At 42.5% G+C, this 18,246-nt stretch overlaps 1 protein-coding gene across 2 annotated transcripts in view; it reads right to left on the bottom strand.

Moving 5' to 3' along the window:
• CPS1 (carbamoyl-phosphate synthase 1) overlaps positions 1–5,359 on the bottom strand; it is a 92,437-nt gene extending 87,078 nt beyond the window's left edge. For both annotated transcript variants that reach the window (XM_054515441.1, XM_036386851.1), the window contains exon 1: positions 5,237–5,359. In XM_054515441.1, the coding sequence (XP_054371416.1) occupies positions 5,237–5,359 (123 nt within the window). The remainder of the gene's footprint in view (positions 1–5,236) is intronic.
• Positions 5,360–18,246: the final 12,887 nt, after the last annotated feature.

The following is an 18,246-nucleotide window of genomic DNA, read 5'->3' on the forward strand; positions in this document are numbered from 1 at the left end:
AGCAGCCTAGAGGAAACCATACCCCTTCCAGAGAGGGTTCAGCAGAACTGAGTCCCACACTAACTGAGGGATCCCTTACAGGCTTCATCACTATTTTACAGCCAGGCAAGTGGGACAGAGTGAGTTTTACAGAAGTCCTTAAGAGATTCATTGTCACAACTGGGTCTTTGCACATATCAGACTAAATGTACCACCCTCTTTGGTCCCACTTGGAAACTAAAGCTTTCTTACTCTGTCCAGGCACTGGATGGGAAACCACCAGAGAACTCCAACTTCTGACAAATAAATAATGACTACATGCACAGCAGAAATGACAAAATGAGTTGGGAGTTCCCTCAGCAGGATCACTGGTGACATGCAGAGGAGGAGAAAGGGTAAGCAAAGCTGTAAATAAATTTGCCAATGAATTCCTGGCTTAAAAGAACTTGGACTATGAACTTCCAGGGCCCTGATAAACCTCCACCTCTGGAAGGCAAGCACAGCTGTCTCCTAGGCACAGGCAGAGTGACCACCAGTGCAAAAATCCCAGTGGTTTGTGCCACAGGAAATGTGCCAAGCATGTCCACAGGAAGCAGCTCTCACCATGATTTAGCTTCATATTGGTTTCTTTTACAGAACTATTCCTCTTACTGGGATTTTTAAAAGAAAAATCAAGATCAATTTGCTGCAGAAAGGAGCTGGAGAGCTACTTCCCATTAGCTGTAAATCAGATGAACAATCACAGCAAGGAGAAATTTCATTCTCAGTATTGAACATTTTGTAACCATCATGCCAAACATTCATTTACAGCCCCTCTGCAGTTACAAATACCACACAGATCAATTACTAATGTACTGCAAAATACACTAAAAATCAAACTGAGATGCCAAGTAATTGAATTCTGTGCATCTGGGATGCTTTTAGCCTTGCCATTTTTTCCTCATTAATGTCAAACACCCAGTCATTCTCCAAAGATTTAGCCATAACTTTTGGAACCATCCCACACCACTGGACAGTTTAGTCAGCAACACCAAAATCTCCTCCCTCCCCAGTTATAAACACAATTTTTGTGGCTAAATCCCCTAGGTTTAGACCAAATTAAAATGAGGTTGTGGGCTTCCCACCACTGGGCACACCTTGGGGCAGTTGCCTCAATTGTGGTCCTAACTGCCACCAAGCCTGGCAGAATCCTTCAGGAAACAAAGTCCACAATGGTGGAATGACCAGAAAATTTAAGATTCATCCAAGTGCTGAAGGCCAAACCCCAGAGCAATCACTGTGAGCTTCAGAGCCTCACCCTCACTAAAGTTCTGCATGGCCTTCCTCCCACCACTGCCCACCTCCCTTCTAAACCAGACAGCACAGAAATCATTTCTGTTGAACAGAAGCCCTTATTATACTAGTAGAGCCCCTACACAGTGTTCAGGTAATGGGGAAAAATGTCCCTGAGCAACCATAACCTGCCTGCAAGTTCAGCTATAGCAGGGAATAGATGTTCAAGTGTTTCCCTCCCTTCCTTGATTTATTATTCTTAATTAAGTGGTTGGTTCATTGAGCATTCTCAAAGCAATTATTCTTGCTTACATTTCCAGTGGAGGTGTTACCTTATCCCTAAGCTGCCAGCCTACCTTGTTTTCTCAGTTTTGTTTTTAAGGTGAAATGTGATTTACAGGCTACAGAGAAAGCCTCTTGGCTCAATCAGGGATCAGTTGGGAGAAATACTGCCTTTCAAAAAAAGAACAAGCAAGAAATAAACAACCCCCCAGAGCTTCCATCAGGTCCTTTTGTCTTCACTCTTCTCAAAAGCATCCCCACATAGCCTCAGATAAATCTCTGTTGTAATTTCAACTAAATTGTTTCTACCACACCCACCCAATATAAGATATGCCACTTGCAATCCGATTTCCTCTTCCTACACATCAGTAGCTTCACCTTTAGCAAAAGGCCCTGTGCTCTAGAGAGGCTGCAGAACTCTTCAAGAGCTTTGAGGATGAAGATGGCTAACAGGAAGGGTCATGTTGATGTCACATTGACAGATTTTGTGTATTTTGTCAAAGCAGCTTGAAGAGTCAACTAGTTCAGGTCCCACTTCATACATCAAGTAAAGAAAGCACTTAAGAAGTTAAAATAAAAACAAATCTAAACCCAGTAAGAAAGTAAGAAAGCAGATGAAATTAGTTCCCTGCTGGAGCAGCCCTTCCTATCTAAAAAGTGGATGATAAAGATCTGCAAAATCTCAAAAAATCTTCAGTACAATTCCACACAGCCCAGCTTCTCTGCCACATTTCTTGGCTCACACCTGGCTGGCTACAGAACAGCTGGCATATCAGAAGCAGAGAAGAATCCAAGATCTCCAAGATTCCTTCTACAATAAAAAGCTAGTGCCAGGACTGAGCTACATTTCACACTCCCAAGACCAATAGCCAGCAAAAAAGGAGTAATTTTCTCTTTGATAGAAAAATCAAACTGATTCTCACTCTTCTTGTGAGTACTATGCCATCACAGGCTGGAAATCTATCTGGGCATGGCTAACAGTCAAGACTTTCTTTGCCAACCCTGTGTATAACTATCTGTATCTATCTGATTTTGCTCTGGCACATTTGTTCCTGGCTAACATTGAGACAAGAAGACAGGGAAATAAAAAAGAATGAATCAAGATGAGCGTTTTGGGATACACCAAAGAAACTTCACACTTAGAATATTTTTGGGGGAGAAGCACTGGATTAATTCCTTTATAATCCAAGACAAAGCCACAGTTTCTACAACTTGAACTGTCCTCAAGGCTGTTCATAGCAATGCCACAAATATTTGTCCATCACAAAACTCAAAGGAGAAGAGTGAACCAAGCCAGATGAGGTACCTAGCACAAGTTGCTGAGGACCCATGGAAATGGGCACCTCTTTTCTCCCCCAGAGTAACAATTCACAAAGTTCCCCCATCTAGATGGGAATGGGCCCCATTTTACATCCCCTTCATCTCCAAAACAAGGAGTGCAGTACCTTGTGACTCATCTTTGGCTTCCTCACCCACCTCTCTACTCTCCTTGCAGTCACTGCCCCATTTCTTTCCACCTGCCTCAAATGCATTTGAAGAGTCCTTTTGCAGTAATGTGAAATAGTTTCTAAAGCCAGCACTCTACAAAATTTTCCTCATTTCTGACTACATTTTAGCTCATTCCTGGTGGTTTTTATAGCTCTCCCAAACCTCTCCTTACTGAGCCAGCTGTACTGTTACAAGCCACCTATTTATTGCTCACACTACCTTTACATGCCCATTTAACTACATTGGCCTCAGAAGAGCATTAAACAATAAGAACTTCAGCCAGCAGACTCTCTGCCTCTCCTGAATTTTAAACAAGCTTGATTAACCTGAAACCAGTGATGTTAAGCATCCCTACTGAGAGCCCTGAGGGGTCTCTGCTCTGCTCCCTGCTCCTCTTTCACTCATGGATGCCCATCTCTTCTTTAGAATGGAAGGATGGGATGTAAGAGAGAAATATGGACATGTGAGTCCCCACATCTAACACTACTCACCTACAATGGTGTTTCCCCACACAGGGTGAGTTTAAACTGGACAGAATACAAACTTGGGAGAAGCATTTCTCTAAAACTACCACCTCTCCCTCATGCTATCTAATACTTAACTTACATACAGGTTAGATGTTTTCATTGTATTTTGTTATGTTTCCTAAAATAGCCCAGCAAGAAAAAGTAATTAAAGGCAACTAAATGCTCATTTAAGCCTGCAACAATGGAAGAATGAGACCATTACCTAATACTGCCATTAGTCCATACACAGCATCATGGATCATAGAATGTCCTGAGTTGGAAAGGATCCACAAGGCTCATCAAGTTCATCTAACTCCTGTCCCTGCACAGGACTACCCCAAGAATCCCATCATGTGCCTGAGAGTGTTATCCAAATGTTTCTTTAACTCCAGCATGCTTACATTGCATTTCACTCTTTCCTCAAATTCCTCAAAAACACCCATTATCTTCAGGGCTGGTTGGAACACCAAACCCAGCCACAGGTCACTGCTTGCTCACTTTGCTCACAACTAGACTTAACTTCCACACTGATGCAAAGAAACTGGGAACTCACATGCTGAAGCAAGGTTTATTAGCAGGAACACTTCTTGCCTTACCCTGAATTCCACTGAAGAGGAATTTTTGTTTTAAAAGTATCATAGACTAGTTTGAGTTGGAAGGGACCTTAAAGATCACTGTGTTCCAATCCCCTGCCATGAGCAGAGCCACCTTCCACTGGATTCTCTGTGCAGCCTGTTTCCAGTGCCTCACCACCTTTGCAATAAAGAATTTATTGCTAATATCTAATCTAAACATTCTCTGTCAGTTTGAATCCATTCCCCCTTTGTCCTGTCAAATAACTGGTCTGTTGCAAGGAGGTCAGAGGACTCCTGATTAATGAGTGGCTGTGGGGCAGGTAAGAGAAACCCCAGTGCACAGAAGTGATACTGATCAGCCCCCTAGACCACCCTGCCAGGTAAGGCAGCACCTGCAGTCCAAGTCTCTCTGTGCTCTTCCCTACCACTCTGAAACACCACTCCTCCAGGCGCTAATTCTATTGCACTGTTCATTCAACACAACACCTCTGCAAAAGTGCCTCTTCCATGCAAAGTGCATGCTGAGAGAACTCACCCAGCACTTCAGTGCTACAGAACTGCCACACAAAGTCCCATTTCACCCATTTATTCCAGCTCCTGTAGCAAAAAGCACTAGAAAGCTGGGGGAATCAACTGAGTGGTCCAGCCCCAGTAAATCCAGAGTTGATACACTGATGCCTTCACAAGAGTTGTCTACCTCTCCAATTAACCTCAGAGCCACTGTAGTTTCTAATACATTGAAAATGGATTCTGTATGGATTCAGTAGAATTTTATGCCTCAAGTGATGCACAATTTTGAATATTCAGCCAGTTCATTCTCATATGGACTGAAACATCTGTTGTTAGCTATCAGTCCTGTAGAAGGGTGAGGTGTTTCTAAAGAAAACACCATATAATAATTAACTGAAACCTTGAACTTACACCTTTTGGTGTAATTTGCCCCATAACTTCCATTCCAGACTAGACAAAAAGTGTGTTTGCTTAGCTAATAAGACCATTTAGCCAAGCAACCCCCTTGCTTAGGGTTCAGACAAATTTCCTCTGGTTCATGTCTCTAGGTAAGCCCTGTTATCTGCAGGCAAGTTATCTCTGCATGCCAAACACATCTATTAAACAACAGAAGTTCACTGTTACCTTGATGCTCAACAGTCTGGTACCTGTCCTTGAGAAACTCCAGTGATCAGCAGACACATTGCAAAACTTCAATCTGCCTTTCAAAGTCTTCACCACTTTGCAAGCTGTCAAAATTCTTGTCATCTTGAAAGCTGCTGATGGGTAACTAAAGTTTAAAGCACAGAAGAGAAAACAAAAATCTGCTTGTATGGATTTCTTCAAGAATTGGTGCTGACAATATACTCCTGTAGATCACAGGGGAAGAGCACAGAGGCACAGCAGGAGCACTGAAGTGACTGTACAGCACTGCCCTCCACCTCCCATTTATTCTGCCATTAAAAGTCCCAGGTGCAGCCCCACCTCCTCCCAGCCCTCCTCAGAGGGGTGCTTGCTGCTTAGGCACCCTTGCAACACTTCTCAGGCTGCTCTCTGAGCACTGTCACAGGGGTTTTAACCCCACCTGGAAGATAGCAAAGCCTGAAAGAGAAATCACCCCAAGAATACAAGAGCATGTAGTGGCAGGACAAGGGGGAGTAGGTTCAAACAGAGAGAGCAGGTTTGGATTAAATATTAGGAAGGAATTTTTCCTTTTGAGGGTGGGGAGGCCCTGGCACAGCTTGCCCAGAGAAGCTGTGGCTGCCCCATCCCTGGCAATGTCCAAGGCCACATTGGACAGGGCTTGGAACAACCTGGGATAGTGAAAGGTGTCCTTGCCCATGGCAGGGGGTGGCACTGGATGATATTCAACATCCCCTTCCAACTCAAACCATTCTATGATGCTGAACAGCACAGGCTGTGCACAGTATAGTTTTGAGAGCTCTCAATGTGGGGTCTGCACACTGGCTGTGGGACAGACTGTGGCTGCCACAAAGATGTGAAGCAGGAAGACCAAATCCCATGGAAAGATGAAATCTTTATGCTGTGTTTGTTCCAGGTTCCAAAGTGTTGTCTGTCCTCAAATAAAAAATTTTTCACAACAAAAAAATAAATGGTTGCAAAAGAAGAGCATCTTTTGGTAACATTTCAACGGGTCAACACATGAAAAAAGGTGAAATTTTCCACATGTTATTCCCCAACTATAGATCTTTGTGACTATAATATTTTGCCTATAACACTTCACTCTCCATAAAGAATAATACTCCTCATTAGCCAGAGATGAAAATGCCTCATTAAGACAAAAGCTGGGAGAGAAGTATGCCCATTTATTATTCTTCAGGAACTAAAAAGAAGAGGCATCTTTTGAAGCCCAGGTGATCAAAGTCTTAATTGGCTCAAAGCAATATACACCCAGATTTTTTTGTGCAGCTGGACACATTCTGCTGTAAAGGATTCTGCAAAGGATTTACGTGACTTAGTCAGTGGCATTAATAGTCATGACTTCTTTTTATGCAGTGGTTTGAGATTAGTCTAAATTGACACCAGTACCACACAAAAATATTTCCTGTGCAGCTCATTATATATTCACCAGGCTGAACAGTCATGAACAGCATAAAAGATAGAAGAGAGGGGAAAGGGTTTGGGTACCCTGCATCACATGAAAAGCTTTTTGCATATTTGAAAGAGGAACACATAGAAACAGCCCAAATCCAGATGATTGAAAAAGATAGACAGAAATAGGGCAGAAAACAGCCTGGGTGTAGAGAAGCTCACTGCTTCAACATTTTGCAGGTGTGCAGGGCCAGGAGAACCAAGCCAACAGTAATTCCTGATAACTGTGGTTTAGGACATAATTTTTTCTATAAGAAGATATCTGGCAATCATTCTGATTTGTTGAAGAAGCTTGAAAGGCATAGATTTTGCTTTTTGCAAACAAAACCAAATAAATACAGGGGACTGGAAAATGTATTTGCTAGCTCTTCCTGCATTTGCTTGGCTCTAGTCTGTAGTGATCCAGAAGCCAAAGCCATGCCTATAGGTGACTGGACTGCAAAAACCTCTACTTTGAACAAGAAAGGTCATCTTAATATCCAAACTCATGTGAGCTCACACATGCAGCTCAGCTTTCTTCCAAAGTCACATTATGCTAGCTTTAAACTGCCAGGAGTACAATACACAGCATTTGGAAGGTTTTTTGTTATGGCTGTGCTGAACAGGAAATTCCACACTCCATTTTACTCTCTGCCAACATCAGGGAGTGACTTTGGACCCTGGGATACATGTTTGAACCAGAACCAAACCATGCTGACAGTTTCAGCACCCTAACTGCTAATTCCTAACTTCCCTCTCCCACCATGGGTGCTGCAGTGAGGCTGCACCACAAAGCTGCTGGATCCACATAAAAACTCATCCCTTCCTTCCACCACGAGGCCATGGATGAGCACAGGGCATCAGGAATGAGCAGAAAATGGACCATACCTTTTGGCAGAGTGGCACTGTGCAGCTGCATAACCACATGCACCCTATATTCAGTGTGCCAGGGATCTGCTGGACACATACACACCTCATGTGGCAGCTGTATGATAAGGATTAAATGTTATATGGGTGAACCACAGGGGAAAAAAGAGTTTCCTTTATCACCTACAGAGCAAGGATATTCCACTGATTACTGCTCTATATTTGACCGTGCTGTCTTCCCTATTTTATTATCAAAATTGATTAAATCCACCTCAGACCTTCTGAGTTGAAGAAGGTTATAACTCCAGTATAAGATTTTTAAAGCCTCCTCCATGATAAAGGAATTTCCCTCTGCCAAAACCAAAAGAAAACATCCAAGCTATTTGTCTCTCTGCCAACATGCTAAAAAAAGGTCACAAACTATTGGCACCTTAAGGCCAGAAAGTTTATATACATTCCCTAAAGAAGCCTCAGCTCTGGAAAACCTGTTAACACACAAACAAACCTCCTGTGATATGGATAGATTTTAAAGTATGCACTTTTAAAGACCAGAAAAGGCAGAATCACTAAGAGATGGAATCAATAAGGGAAAAAAAAAAACCAAAAAAAACCAAAAAAAAGACAGCTAAGGAATAGTGGAAAAAGAGCAGAGACCCATGGTTTTATGAAAATGCAATCACACTGCCTAAGCTTAGAACTTGCCAGCCAGGACATGACTTCCAATTGTAGCACCCCTACAGAAAGTTTCTGGAAGAAGGATGTCAATCAGAGAAATCGGGAATGGCAGAAGAGTCACTCAGACAAGAACAGTTCAGGTACTGGGGGAGAAAGGTGGGAAATTGCAATTCTGTCTCACAGAAAGGCAGAGTGCCTTTTGCTTCATATTCAGTTACACTATTGTACAGAGAGAGAGACTGGGGGAAGGAGAGCAAAATGCTCAGTAAAATAAGGAACTTTTTGTTATTATTTACAAGTGGAAAACCCCAGAAACAAAATTCATCACACAGCCCCACTGGACCATTAAAAATGAAACAAAATCAGTGGTCTGTGGCTTTGCAAATCCCCAGGGACAACAGATTCAAAGAATGGCAAGTGCCTACATTTTGAGAGGTTTAAAACAAAGTGCTTGATCTTGAGAAGTGCTCAGAGGAGATGGGGCCCTGCTTAGATGCCCCAGAAGAGGTGCCCCAAAATGGGAGCACCTAAAGCCCTTTGTCACAGCTGGGAAGCTCTACTTTAAGCAACCAAGCTAAGCAAGGTTTTTCATTTTCAAGTTTTCTGTAAAAAGCACAAGATAGTTCCAGTCTTGCTTGAGAGACAAGAGATCAGGGCAAATCTATGAGCATGTTGGGCCAGATTCACATCAGTGCAAGTCCCAAGTAATTGCCTTCAGCTCAGTGGAGCTTCAAGTGGCATAAGTCTCCCCTGAATTGGGACAAATGTAACAAGCAGCCCACATAAATTGATTGGACTCTTATTTCTTATGGGTGAAACCAGAGAAAAGCTTTTTCCCTCCATATGTCCTTCAGATACTTTTGGAAATCTCTCCTGCCATATTTCAGATTATGTCTAATACCTGAGCACCCTGTCTTGTCTCCACTAAATTACATTTGAAAATATTGACTGGAAAAGCAGAATAGTTGAAAGTTCCAGCAAAATTGCAATTCTCTGCCACCACTGGGAAGAAAACAAATATTCTCCTCTACCTCTACAGCTCACACAAAATCCGTTAAAGTGATTTTGAAACTCTCTCTTCCATTTCAAGGCAAGCTATACTTGCTTCCCAAGGAACTTATAATGAAGAGTTTTGAAAGCACCTGAAAATATTGAGATTTCCCATCTATTTCCTAATCAGGTGTTAGTTTATCAAGAGAGATCACTGCAGACCTAGGTAGCAATTTTTGATCAAACCCCATTACCTCAGAGACAATAACTTACTTTTTCTGCAGTATATAGTGGGGGAATAAACAAAGTTCTCTTGTTCACATGCAAATGAAGTAACAGCATCCAGATATCCCCCATCTCCCAGTCCTCCTGGATTGCTGCAGGAGAGAAAGCTGCTTTGATCTAGTCTCAGAACAAATGAAGCGTTTCAAGAAAACCCTACAATGTATGGAAAATGGCAAAACAACACAAGGTGAGAATTTCAAAACTAAGGCTGATCTTCACCTCTGTATACAGACAGAAACCAAAAGGAATAAGAACCAGGAACAAGTCTTATCCCTCAGCTCTCCTGAATTCTGTAGTTTAAAGCCACAGCCAGAACAGGGGATTTTTTCCATGGAGTTTACTCTATTTCAGAGTGATGCCTCAGGTTTTAGCTTTTATAGTTTTCACATTCTGTGCTGCTTTAGTGTATATTTCTGAGCTTCATATTAGGGGATGGTGAGCTCTCTGCACAAAGCAGGGAGACAAAACAATTCCTTCTCTAGCTGGGGACCAAGGACAAATGATCCAAATCTCAGGCCCAAGAGCATAAACAATGTGGACTGAAGAGAGAAAAACAAGAAGGATGGGACTTGGTAACCTAAAGCTGTAATTGGACTATTCACTCCAATATGCAAATGGACCAAAACTTATAAAAGTGAGAGACCCTGTGACCAGGTGTTCATTTTGGGTTCCTCTTGGGTGCAGCCCTGGCTGGGCTCTTGTGCTGCCCAAGGTGGATCCATTGAGGTCTTTTAATAAATCCCTGCTTTATTCTTTAGCTCTGTCTGGCCTCTGCTCTAGGTCAGCTTTCACAAGGCATCAAGAGGAGGTCTGGAGAAAAAAGTATTTTAAATTTTAACAGGAGAGGTTCTTAGCAGATCTTCAGATTCAGGTGCTGCTTTTTGATTCAGTCTTACTAACTCACATGATTGTGCCAGGAATGATTCAATATAAACTCAGATGATTTTTTTTTCAGATGGAAACAATTCCAAGTGACAAGGCAAGAATAGTAACTAAAAAGGGACTACTCCTAGCTGCCCACTGTACTCATGCTTGCAGCTTGTTTTCCATCCAACTCAGTGCCTCCCTGAGATACAAAGTGCTCAGTTCTCTTCAGTCCAAAGTCCTTTCTACCCCTGGCTTTTTGCTCTTTGCTTCCTTCCACAGTTTCTCTGCATGAGTAACAGTCTCCCAGCTCTTTGGTGTGACTCTCTAGCATACCCCACTCCATGGGTCCTGAGAGCTGCTGTCCCTTGAGCACACTTCACAGGACAGAAGCCAAGAAATAGCAAGAATCCTACAAAACCTTAACTATTTCCTGCAGAAGGCAATAATCCATATGAAAATCAGTATGAAATCTGTTATAATAGCACAATTTAAACCTTATTCCTAAGTCCCAACCTTGCAGCCCTCATTTGTAGAAAACAGGTGTTTCTGGGTAAAGGAGAACACACAAAGCTGAGCCCTGAGCCAATGCAAATTTATCAAAAACAAAAGGTGCTTTGAAGAGGACATGCAAACTTCATGTTGGTGAGGGCCTAAGAAAATAATTCCAAAATTCAGGCTGTCCTCCTCGTGATCTTTGGCTGACAGAGGCCCAGTCTGAAGAAAACATGGATTCATTCATAGTTAGGGATGGAAAACACAGTACCTATAACTCAAAACATCTTCCTAACTCTGATTGAATGGCACTTTTTGTTTGGGAGTCCAAACAAACAAAGAAGTATAAAGAAATGTTTTAAATTGAGTTGCTCAAAATCTGATTTTATTAAGTACTGAAAGTAGTTATTTTCACTACTACAGAAGACTTTTTTTTAGAGAGATACTATTATTACTCTTTTAAATTAAAAAAATTCCTTCTCTTTGCTTTTTTTAAACAAACTTTCCAAAACAAACCTAAAAGCAAGTTTCAGTTAGTACAATAAGTGAAGTTTCATTTTGATATATTAATTGAAATGTCAAAAAGCATCAGAATCAAACTGAGATGCCGTGTCATCTTCCTTCAAAAACATTAGTTCAGTCTATCTGACAGCTAAGAGCAATTCAGTTCTGTGAGGTAAATAGTTTGCTCTGGAAACAGACCCTCATGCCCTATTCACAGTTTCATAAAATGAAAGAAACATGCCTCAAAACAACCAAAGTATCCAGGGGTGGCAGCAAATCCCACAGGAATTCAGGATAAAAACATGTTCACAGTCAACAGGCCCTGTGACAGTTTCAATTAACATCCTATATGATAGTTTTAAAAGCTAAAAAAGATTTTTCATTTTGTAAGGAAAAATAATGCAACAACATCATTGAAAATCTCAAATCAATACCATGTGAAAGAGCTTTCTAAAAAGAAAAAAATAGAAAATTTCTTGCTAATTCTGAATTGCCTAACTTAGCACATCCCTTCTCTTCCAAATTTTGTCTTTAAGCAAAAAACCAAGACAGCATTTTGATTAGTAAAGGAAGTTTATAAAAGGGTTGACAATAACTATTCCCACATTAGAGAAAAAATTATTTTCAAGGAGATTACACTTTTTATTAAGGCTTGAAGAGCCATGGGTACACTCCTCTGTCTGGGATACAGAGCCCATGCTTCACCCAAACTTGACAAAGATAACGCTCTTATCTTCAGCAAGAGAAGAAGAATCAACATCTTGAAAACGGGTCAAATTTCATAGCTGCTGAGATTAGCAGCTCTCTTAGATCAGCTGACTTGGAAGAAACAGAGAAAACCCTTGCAGTGTCTGGAAATGACTGACATTACTCCAACAGGTCGATTTCACAAAGTCCTTAGCCAGCAAAAGCCCAGAGCTGGCAGGAGAGCACTGCTGGAGGGTGATAAGGAAAACACAAAGTGCAGTTTGCTCCCAGAGCCACAAGGAGCACCATGCCTTGGACACAGCTCCTATTTCCATGGTGATGCCACCAAGGGAGGCTGGTGCCAGCAATCTCAGAGATACCCAGAAGGTGTCTGCAGTGTTTGACTGCAGGCTGGAGCTGAATTCCATTTACTGGAAGACGTAAGGAGCAATAATTCTCATTCCCTGACATTTTCTAAATAGACACTTTCCAAACAGGGGCCAGGATTGGCAGTCATCCTTTTTCCCCTGTGATTCTAGAGGCTCAGACATTTCACTGGCTTGTTACTGTGGATCATTAAAAAGGCCAAACTGGCTTTAGGAAAAGCTTACACAAATCCAGTCTCCCCCATGCTAAACATTCTTTACAGAGTCTAAAAATAACATGATCTTACAATACAAGATTAGCTACATTTGCTCAACACTCCTGTTACACTTGCTTCCTTCTGCAGCAGCCCTGTCATGGGTGAATATGTGATAGGTAATCATACCCCAGTGTGTTTGGTGTATCAAAGAAAAACAAAATTGACTTGCTGTTGATTATATTATAAATAGATATAGCCTTCATCCTAGATAAAAGCCTAATATACACTGTCCCCAAGCTGCTAATTTATGCATATAACTGTTTATGTGCATTTGCATAGGCACACACAGTGTTCATTGGGCAGTTTTGTCTTTTTTCTTTGACTTGATCATCATCCTTTCCCCAAATAAAATAAAAGTTCTATGACTGAACCATTTTCATGGGTATTTTGACCTGAATAAAAAAATTCTATGACTGAACCATTTTCATGGATATTTTGACCTGGAACCCCTTGGTCCAGCCTTCTTGGTGGGCATGTACAGAAAATTGTGGCCAGCCCCATCACACATAACCCTGTGATCTGTGATCTTGGGTCTACGACCAGGGCAACCCAGAAGAGAAATAAGGAAATGAGTAGAGAGAGAAAGCATCCATCAGAAGATACAAGCACCACAACAGAAATGTGTGTTATAGACATTTATATTTCCTAGAACAAGAGGTATTCACAGCATTCTGAAGTGGGATTCATAGGAACTGCCACTGGTAGGACAGCTGTTGCTTGGACTACAACAAAACCCAGATAAAACAGGCTTCTTCTTCCCAGCACATTAGTGGGTCAGGCCTAAAGCTGCCCTCAATTTAAGGAAAAAAAGCAAAGCAGCTCCACTCAAATGGTGTAACACATGATCAGCCTCAATGATTAATTTATGGGCTTGTACCTCAAGTGTCTGGGTGAAGTGTCCTCTCCCAGCCTTGTCTGAGCAAGAAATACTCTCTTAATAACATGTCCTAACATCTTTTACCACAACAGATGTCATACCCAGTGACAGGAAAGGCTTACAGCTGCCTCTGGGGAGATTCAGCAAGGACATTAAGCAAGCCTTTCTTTACTGAGAGGGTGGTCAAACACTGGAACAGGCTTCCTAGAGGTGGCTGATGCCCCAAGCCTGTCAGTGTTTAAAAGGCACTTGGACAAGGCCCTTACAACACTATAACTGCTGGCCAGCCCTGTAGTGGTCAGGCAGTTGGACTGGACAGTCCTTGTAGGTCCCTCCCAACTGAAATATGCCATATAAGAGGAAACAAAGTTTTCTACAGAAAGCTTCTTCCCTAATTTCCTGAGAATCAAAAATGAATTAATCATCCCTCCAGTATAAAAATATTTACCCTTTGGAAAGGATATACACAACATCTCTCTCCAGTCCAGTTTCTTACCCTTTAGTACCTATGCAGTACTAGCTGTACTAGTTCTGAGAGAGAGAGTTAACATTTCATAGGAGTTACTTCATATGGCCTTGGCCTCTCACCTTATATACAGCATCTGTGATCAATCAGCATTTTCCTTGTTGCTTCATGCCTGGTGCTCCAGGTTGGAAGGATTTGCAAAATTTGTTTGTCTCAATCTTTTCCTCACTCCTACTTTTTTTTTCTTCCTGTGGATACCCTGGGGAGAAAAGATAAAAAGCTTTGACTGTTGCACACAGGGCTATGCACTGAAGCATTTTCTTTAACTTACACATAGATACAGGCATTAGGCAGATACACACCTGAGGATACAGATCTCTCTTCAAACAGCACAGCAAAGTCTTGCTATATGGATCTGTAATGTCATTTGAGAAGGGATATGATTTTAGCTGATTAAAAACATTTTTAGGGCTGGAGAGCAATGAGGTTTGAAGAAGTAATTGATGCTGTCAGGTAAGTGTTCAGGATTTCAACCTCAGAACTCCAGCATGGTCTATCCAGATAGCATTGCTGTAATAGCAAGGCAGCTTTAGGAGCTAGTCAGCCATAAGACTGTATCATGCTCCATGGGGATGGCAGACAGTAGATAAAGTTTTGTACCCAGCAAGACACAGAATCCCAGGATGGTCAGGGCTGGAAGGGACCACAGTGGCTCATCTGGTCCCACTTGCCTGCTCAGGCAGGGTCAACCAGAGCACAGGATTGTGTCCAGATGGGTCTGGAATATGCCTGGTGAGGGAGACTCCACACATCTCTGGTCTCTGAAAAGTTCTTCCCCCTCCTCTCCAAGTAGAGCTTCCCAGGCATCAGTCCCTGCCCAGTATTCCTTGTGTGCCATTGCTGGGCTCCACGGAGCAGAGCCTGGGCCCTGCTCTGAGCCCTCCCTGCACACAGGGATGAAGGCCCCTCTTGAGTTTGAACATCCCCAGTTCCCTCAGCCTTGCCTTGTCCAGGAGATGCTCCAGGCCCTCCCCTTCATCTCTGCAGCCTCCACTGGATTCACTCCAGGAGTTACCTGTCCCCTCTTGTACCAAGAAGCTGAGAACTGGATACTCCAGATGTACCTCACCAGAGCTGAGTAGAAGGGCAGGATCATCTCTCTCAACCTGCTGGCAGTGCTCTTCCCAATGCATCCCAGGATTCCTGAGGCCTTCTTAGCCACAGGGGCACACTGCTGTCTCATGGACAGCTTGATATTCACCAGGACACTCAGGTCCTTCTCCACAGAGCTGATTTCTAGCCTGTAAATGTCACAGCACATACAGCAGTTGAGACAGCCACCATACACAGAGAATCACTACACAATTTCAGAAAGCTTCAACCCACACACAGCAACACCTCACCTCTTCAGCAGGCTGCAAGCATCTGCCCTTCTTGTTCTTCAGCCCAGCCTTTTATCCCCTCCTGTTGATACACTGCACCTGTGTGCCCTCTGTTCCCTTTGGTGGTTGCTCAGTGCCCCTGGGCACTCCATGGCTCGTTCCCTTCAATAGCATTCACCTGTCCTGCACAGCTGTGCCCACTGGGGATGAGGCTGGGCCAGCCCCACTCCCAATCACCACAAACTCTGTGCCTACATGTAGAGGTGCATGGGGTTAATAAATACTGCTGTTCTTTCAGAAACACAGCATTTTCCTTAGCAAAATCCCTAGGAACAGTCTCCTCCCCACAATAACCAGCTGGCTCAAAGAGAATCTGTGCTTTTGAGTGAGGGCTCTCATTGCACATCTTACAAGAGGGCACAAAGCACTGGCTGATATGTGAGTAGGAGCAGTGCTGAGGTTTTAGATGCAGTCAGGCTGTCCCTTCCCTGAAGATATTCTACACTGTATTGTCCCTGTCATGCATTTCACTCTGACACCTAAAAATGTTCAGCAAGATTTAAATCAACCAACCCACGGCATCACTCTAGATCCCAATGCAGCAGGTCCTAATTCTTCATTCATTTGAAGAAGACCGGATCTCAAATACTGAACAGTTTTGTCTCTTTCAGCTTCAGTAAAGACAAAGCAGGTGATCACTGAGGAAAACTAGGGAGCTGTAGTTCACACTGAAAAGGCCAAGGGAGGCTTTTCCTTTCTCCTCTAAGCGTGCAGACCTCCACCTCAAGGAGCACAGGAACTGAGCACAGAAAGGCCTGTCTGGGTAATGCTCTGACAACTGCCCTCTGAACTTCCTGGATCAAGTTCCTTGCACTGCCAGAGTCAGGAGTGTCGACATGGTACAGGAGTATCAGAAAAGAACCCCAAACGTGCACATCTGTGGATTTGACTCAGCCCCACAACAGTCAAAGCTGGGACCTGAATATATCAAATATATGTGGGAGGTTTTGAGCCAACTTTGACTAAGAGGGTCTTAACCCATAAACACAGGGTTTAGTTTTCAGATAGTTTCAGATAGTTTACTCCATGAACAGATGTGGTTGGAATTATACCAGATTTTAGTAAAATGAGAAATCAAATTGTAAAGCAGAGTGGTGCAAAGGTAGCTTGTTCACTTTCCTATACTGAATAAAGTAATTTAAACACTCACTTTTCCATCTTTATCCACTGACATAAATAAACAAAAATAAATTAATTTATTTCTTCTTCCTATGGATTCCATCACACTACAATCCATTGTAACCAAAGCAACCATAAACTACCACAACCCTAATTTATATAGGCCATAAATGGTCAAGAAGAGCTTCAGTTTGTCCTTTCTGACCTGAGGGAGGAAATATGGCTTGAAAAACACAGAATACTGGTATAGTGGAAAGCAAATATTGGCTGGTGAAAAGGGTGAGTGGAAATGTTACAGGGACACAGACCCCAAGAATGCTTTACTCAAGCATTATGTCTTTCCTCTTCCAGCCAGAGAGTCAGCCAGTCACACACTCCTGCAATCACATTTAACATTAACATTTCCAGAGAGCTGAATTCTCCCTCTCCTTCCCCTCTGCCCCTTAACAATCCCCTGCAGCTGTGGCACACTCAGGAGTGTGCTTTGAAGAGTTTAGATGCTCATTTTGGGCAGCTTGGGTCTGATTTCCAGCATCAACAGCAGACGAAATTGGTCTCGAGCCATGACTTTGGAAAAGGCTTTGAAAAAGACTCAAACTTTTTATTCTGTTGATTCCTGTGAAGCTTAAAGCCTTTATCCATACAAATTTCTGGCTTTGCCCTAGCCCTTCTCCTCTCCTGACCATTACCACATCACTTTACCCAGTCCAATGCAGTTTTTTTCATCAGACTCTGACCCTAATACAGTTACCTGTGCAATCCAGCAGGTAGAACAGCAGTGTTGACACATTGTGAATGCTTCCAGTTTTCTGTTTACCACCATCCTCTCATTATCAGCTTCCTGCAACAGATGGACTGTAATTTTACAGGCACAAGAAGAGTCAGGAACTGGGTGGGAGAGGCAGAAAAGGCTGCTGAGAACCCAGAGGGGAAAAATAAAGGCAGAATGTTGTGGAAGAAATATGGAGACCTATGTTTAAGCATTAGGCCAGTTCTGCCTTTTTTCCAGGGAAATGGGTTCCAAGAGATGCAACTAAAGACATAAATAAATCTGTTTCAAGCTATGATGTCCCTTTTGATGGGACAGGACCCACTTTGATAGCATCAGCCACAGTTCTCTCTAATAAAGGTCCCTAACAACATTTTCCATACTGCCAGTCAGCTACCATATAATCTTTCCAAATCTGCAAAGGATCATGTGGGGAACTGAGATTAAATTTCATATTTTCATTGCCTGCATCCCCCAGGAAAAGTCACAATGAACCCCTTTTAGATTTCTCCAAAGGGCAAATAAGCAATAACTAAAAATCATCCAAGCAAAATAAGGAATGATAAACTCTATATGTTTTGACAGTTGCCAGTTTTCGAGCTCACCACACTGGAAATGCTATTGTGTTCTGCATTCCCTTATCCCCCCCTCCATGTTCCTATAATTGTGCATAGGGAAGGTAGGAAACCATGAGGCTGAGAATGTAGTGAAGAAACTGCCCCTTTGCTTTAAGCAACATTATGAGCTGGAAAAATATTTTCAATCCCTAATGGCTACGCTTTAAAAAGCCCTTCTGAAATCAAAACCAGGGCAAAATAGCTCAGATGTAAGAAGAGCAGGAAGCTCCCTGCAACACAGCAAGCTCTGTTCCTGTGTTCCAG

This window comes from Molothrus ater, chromosome 7 (genome assembly GCF_012460135.2).
Source record: "Molothrus ater isolate BHLD 08-10-18 breed brown headed cowbird chromosome 7, BPBGC_Mater_1.1, whole genome shotgun sequence".
Classification (NCBI taxonomy): Eukaryota; Metazoa; Chordata; class Aves; order Passeriformes; family Icteridae; genus Molothrus; species Molothrus ater.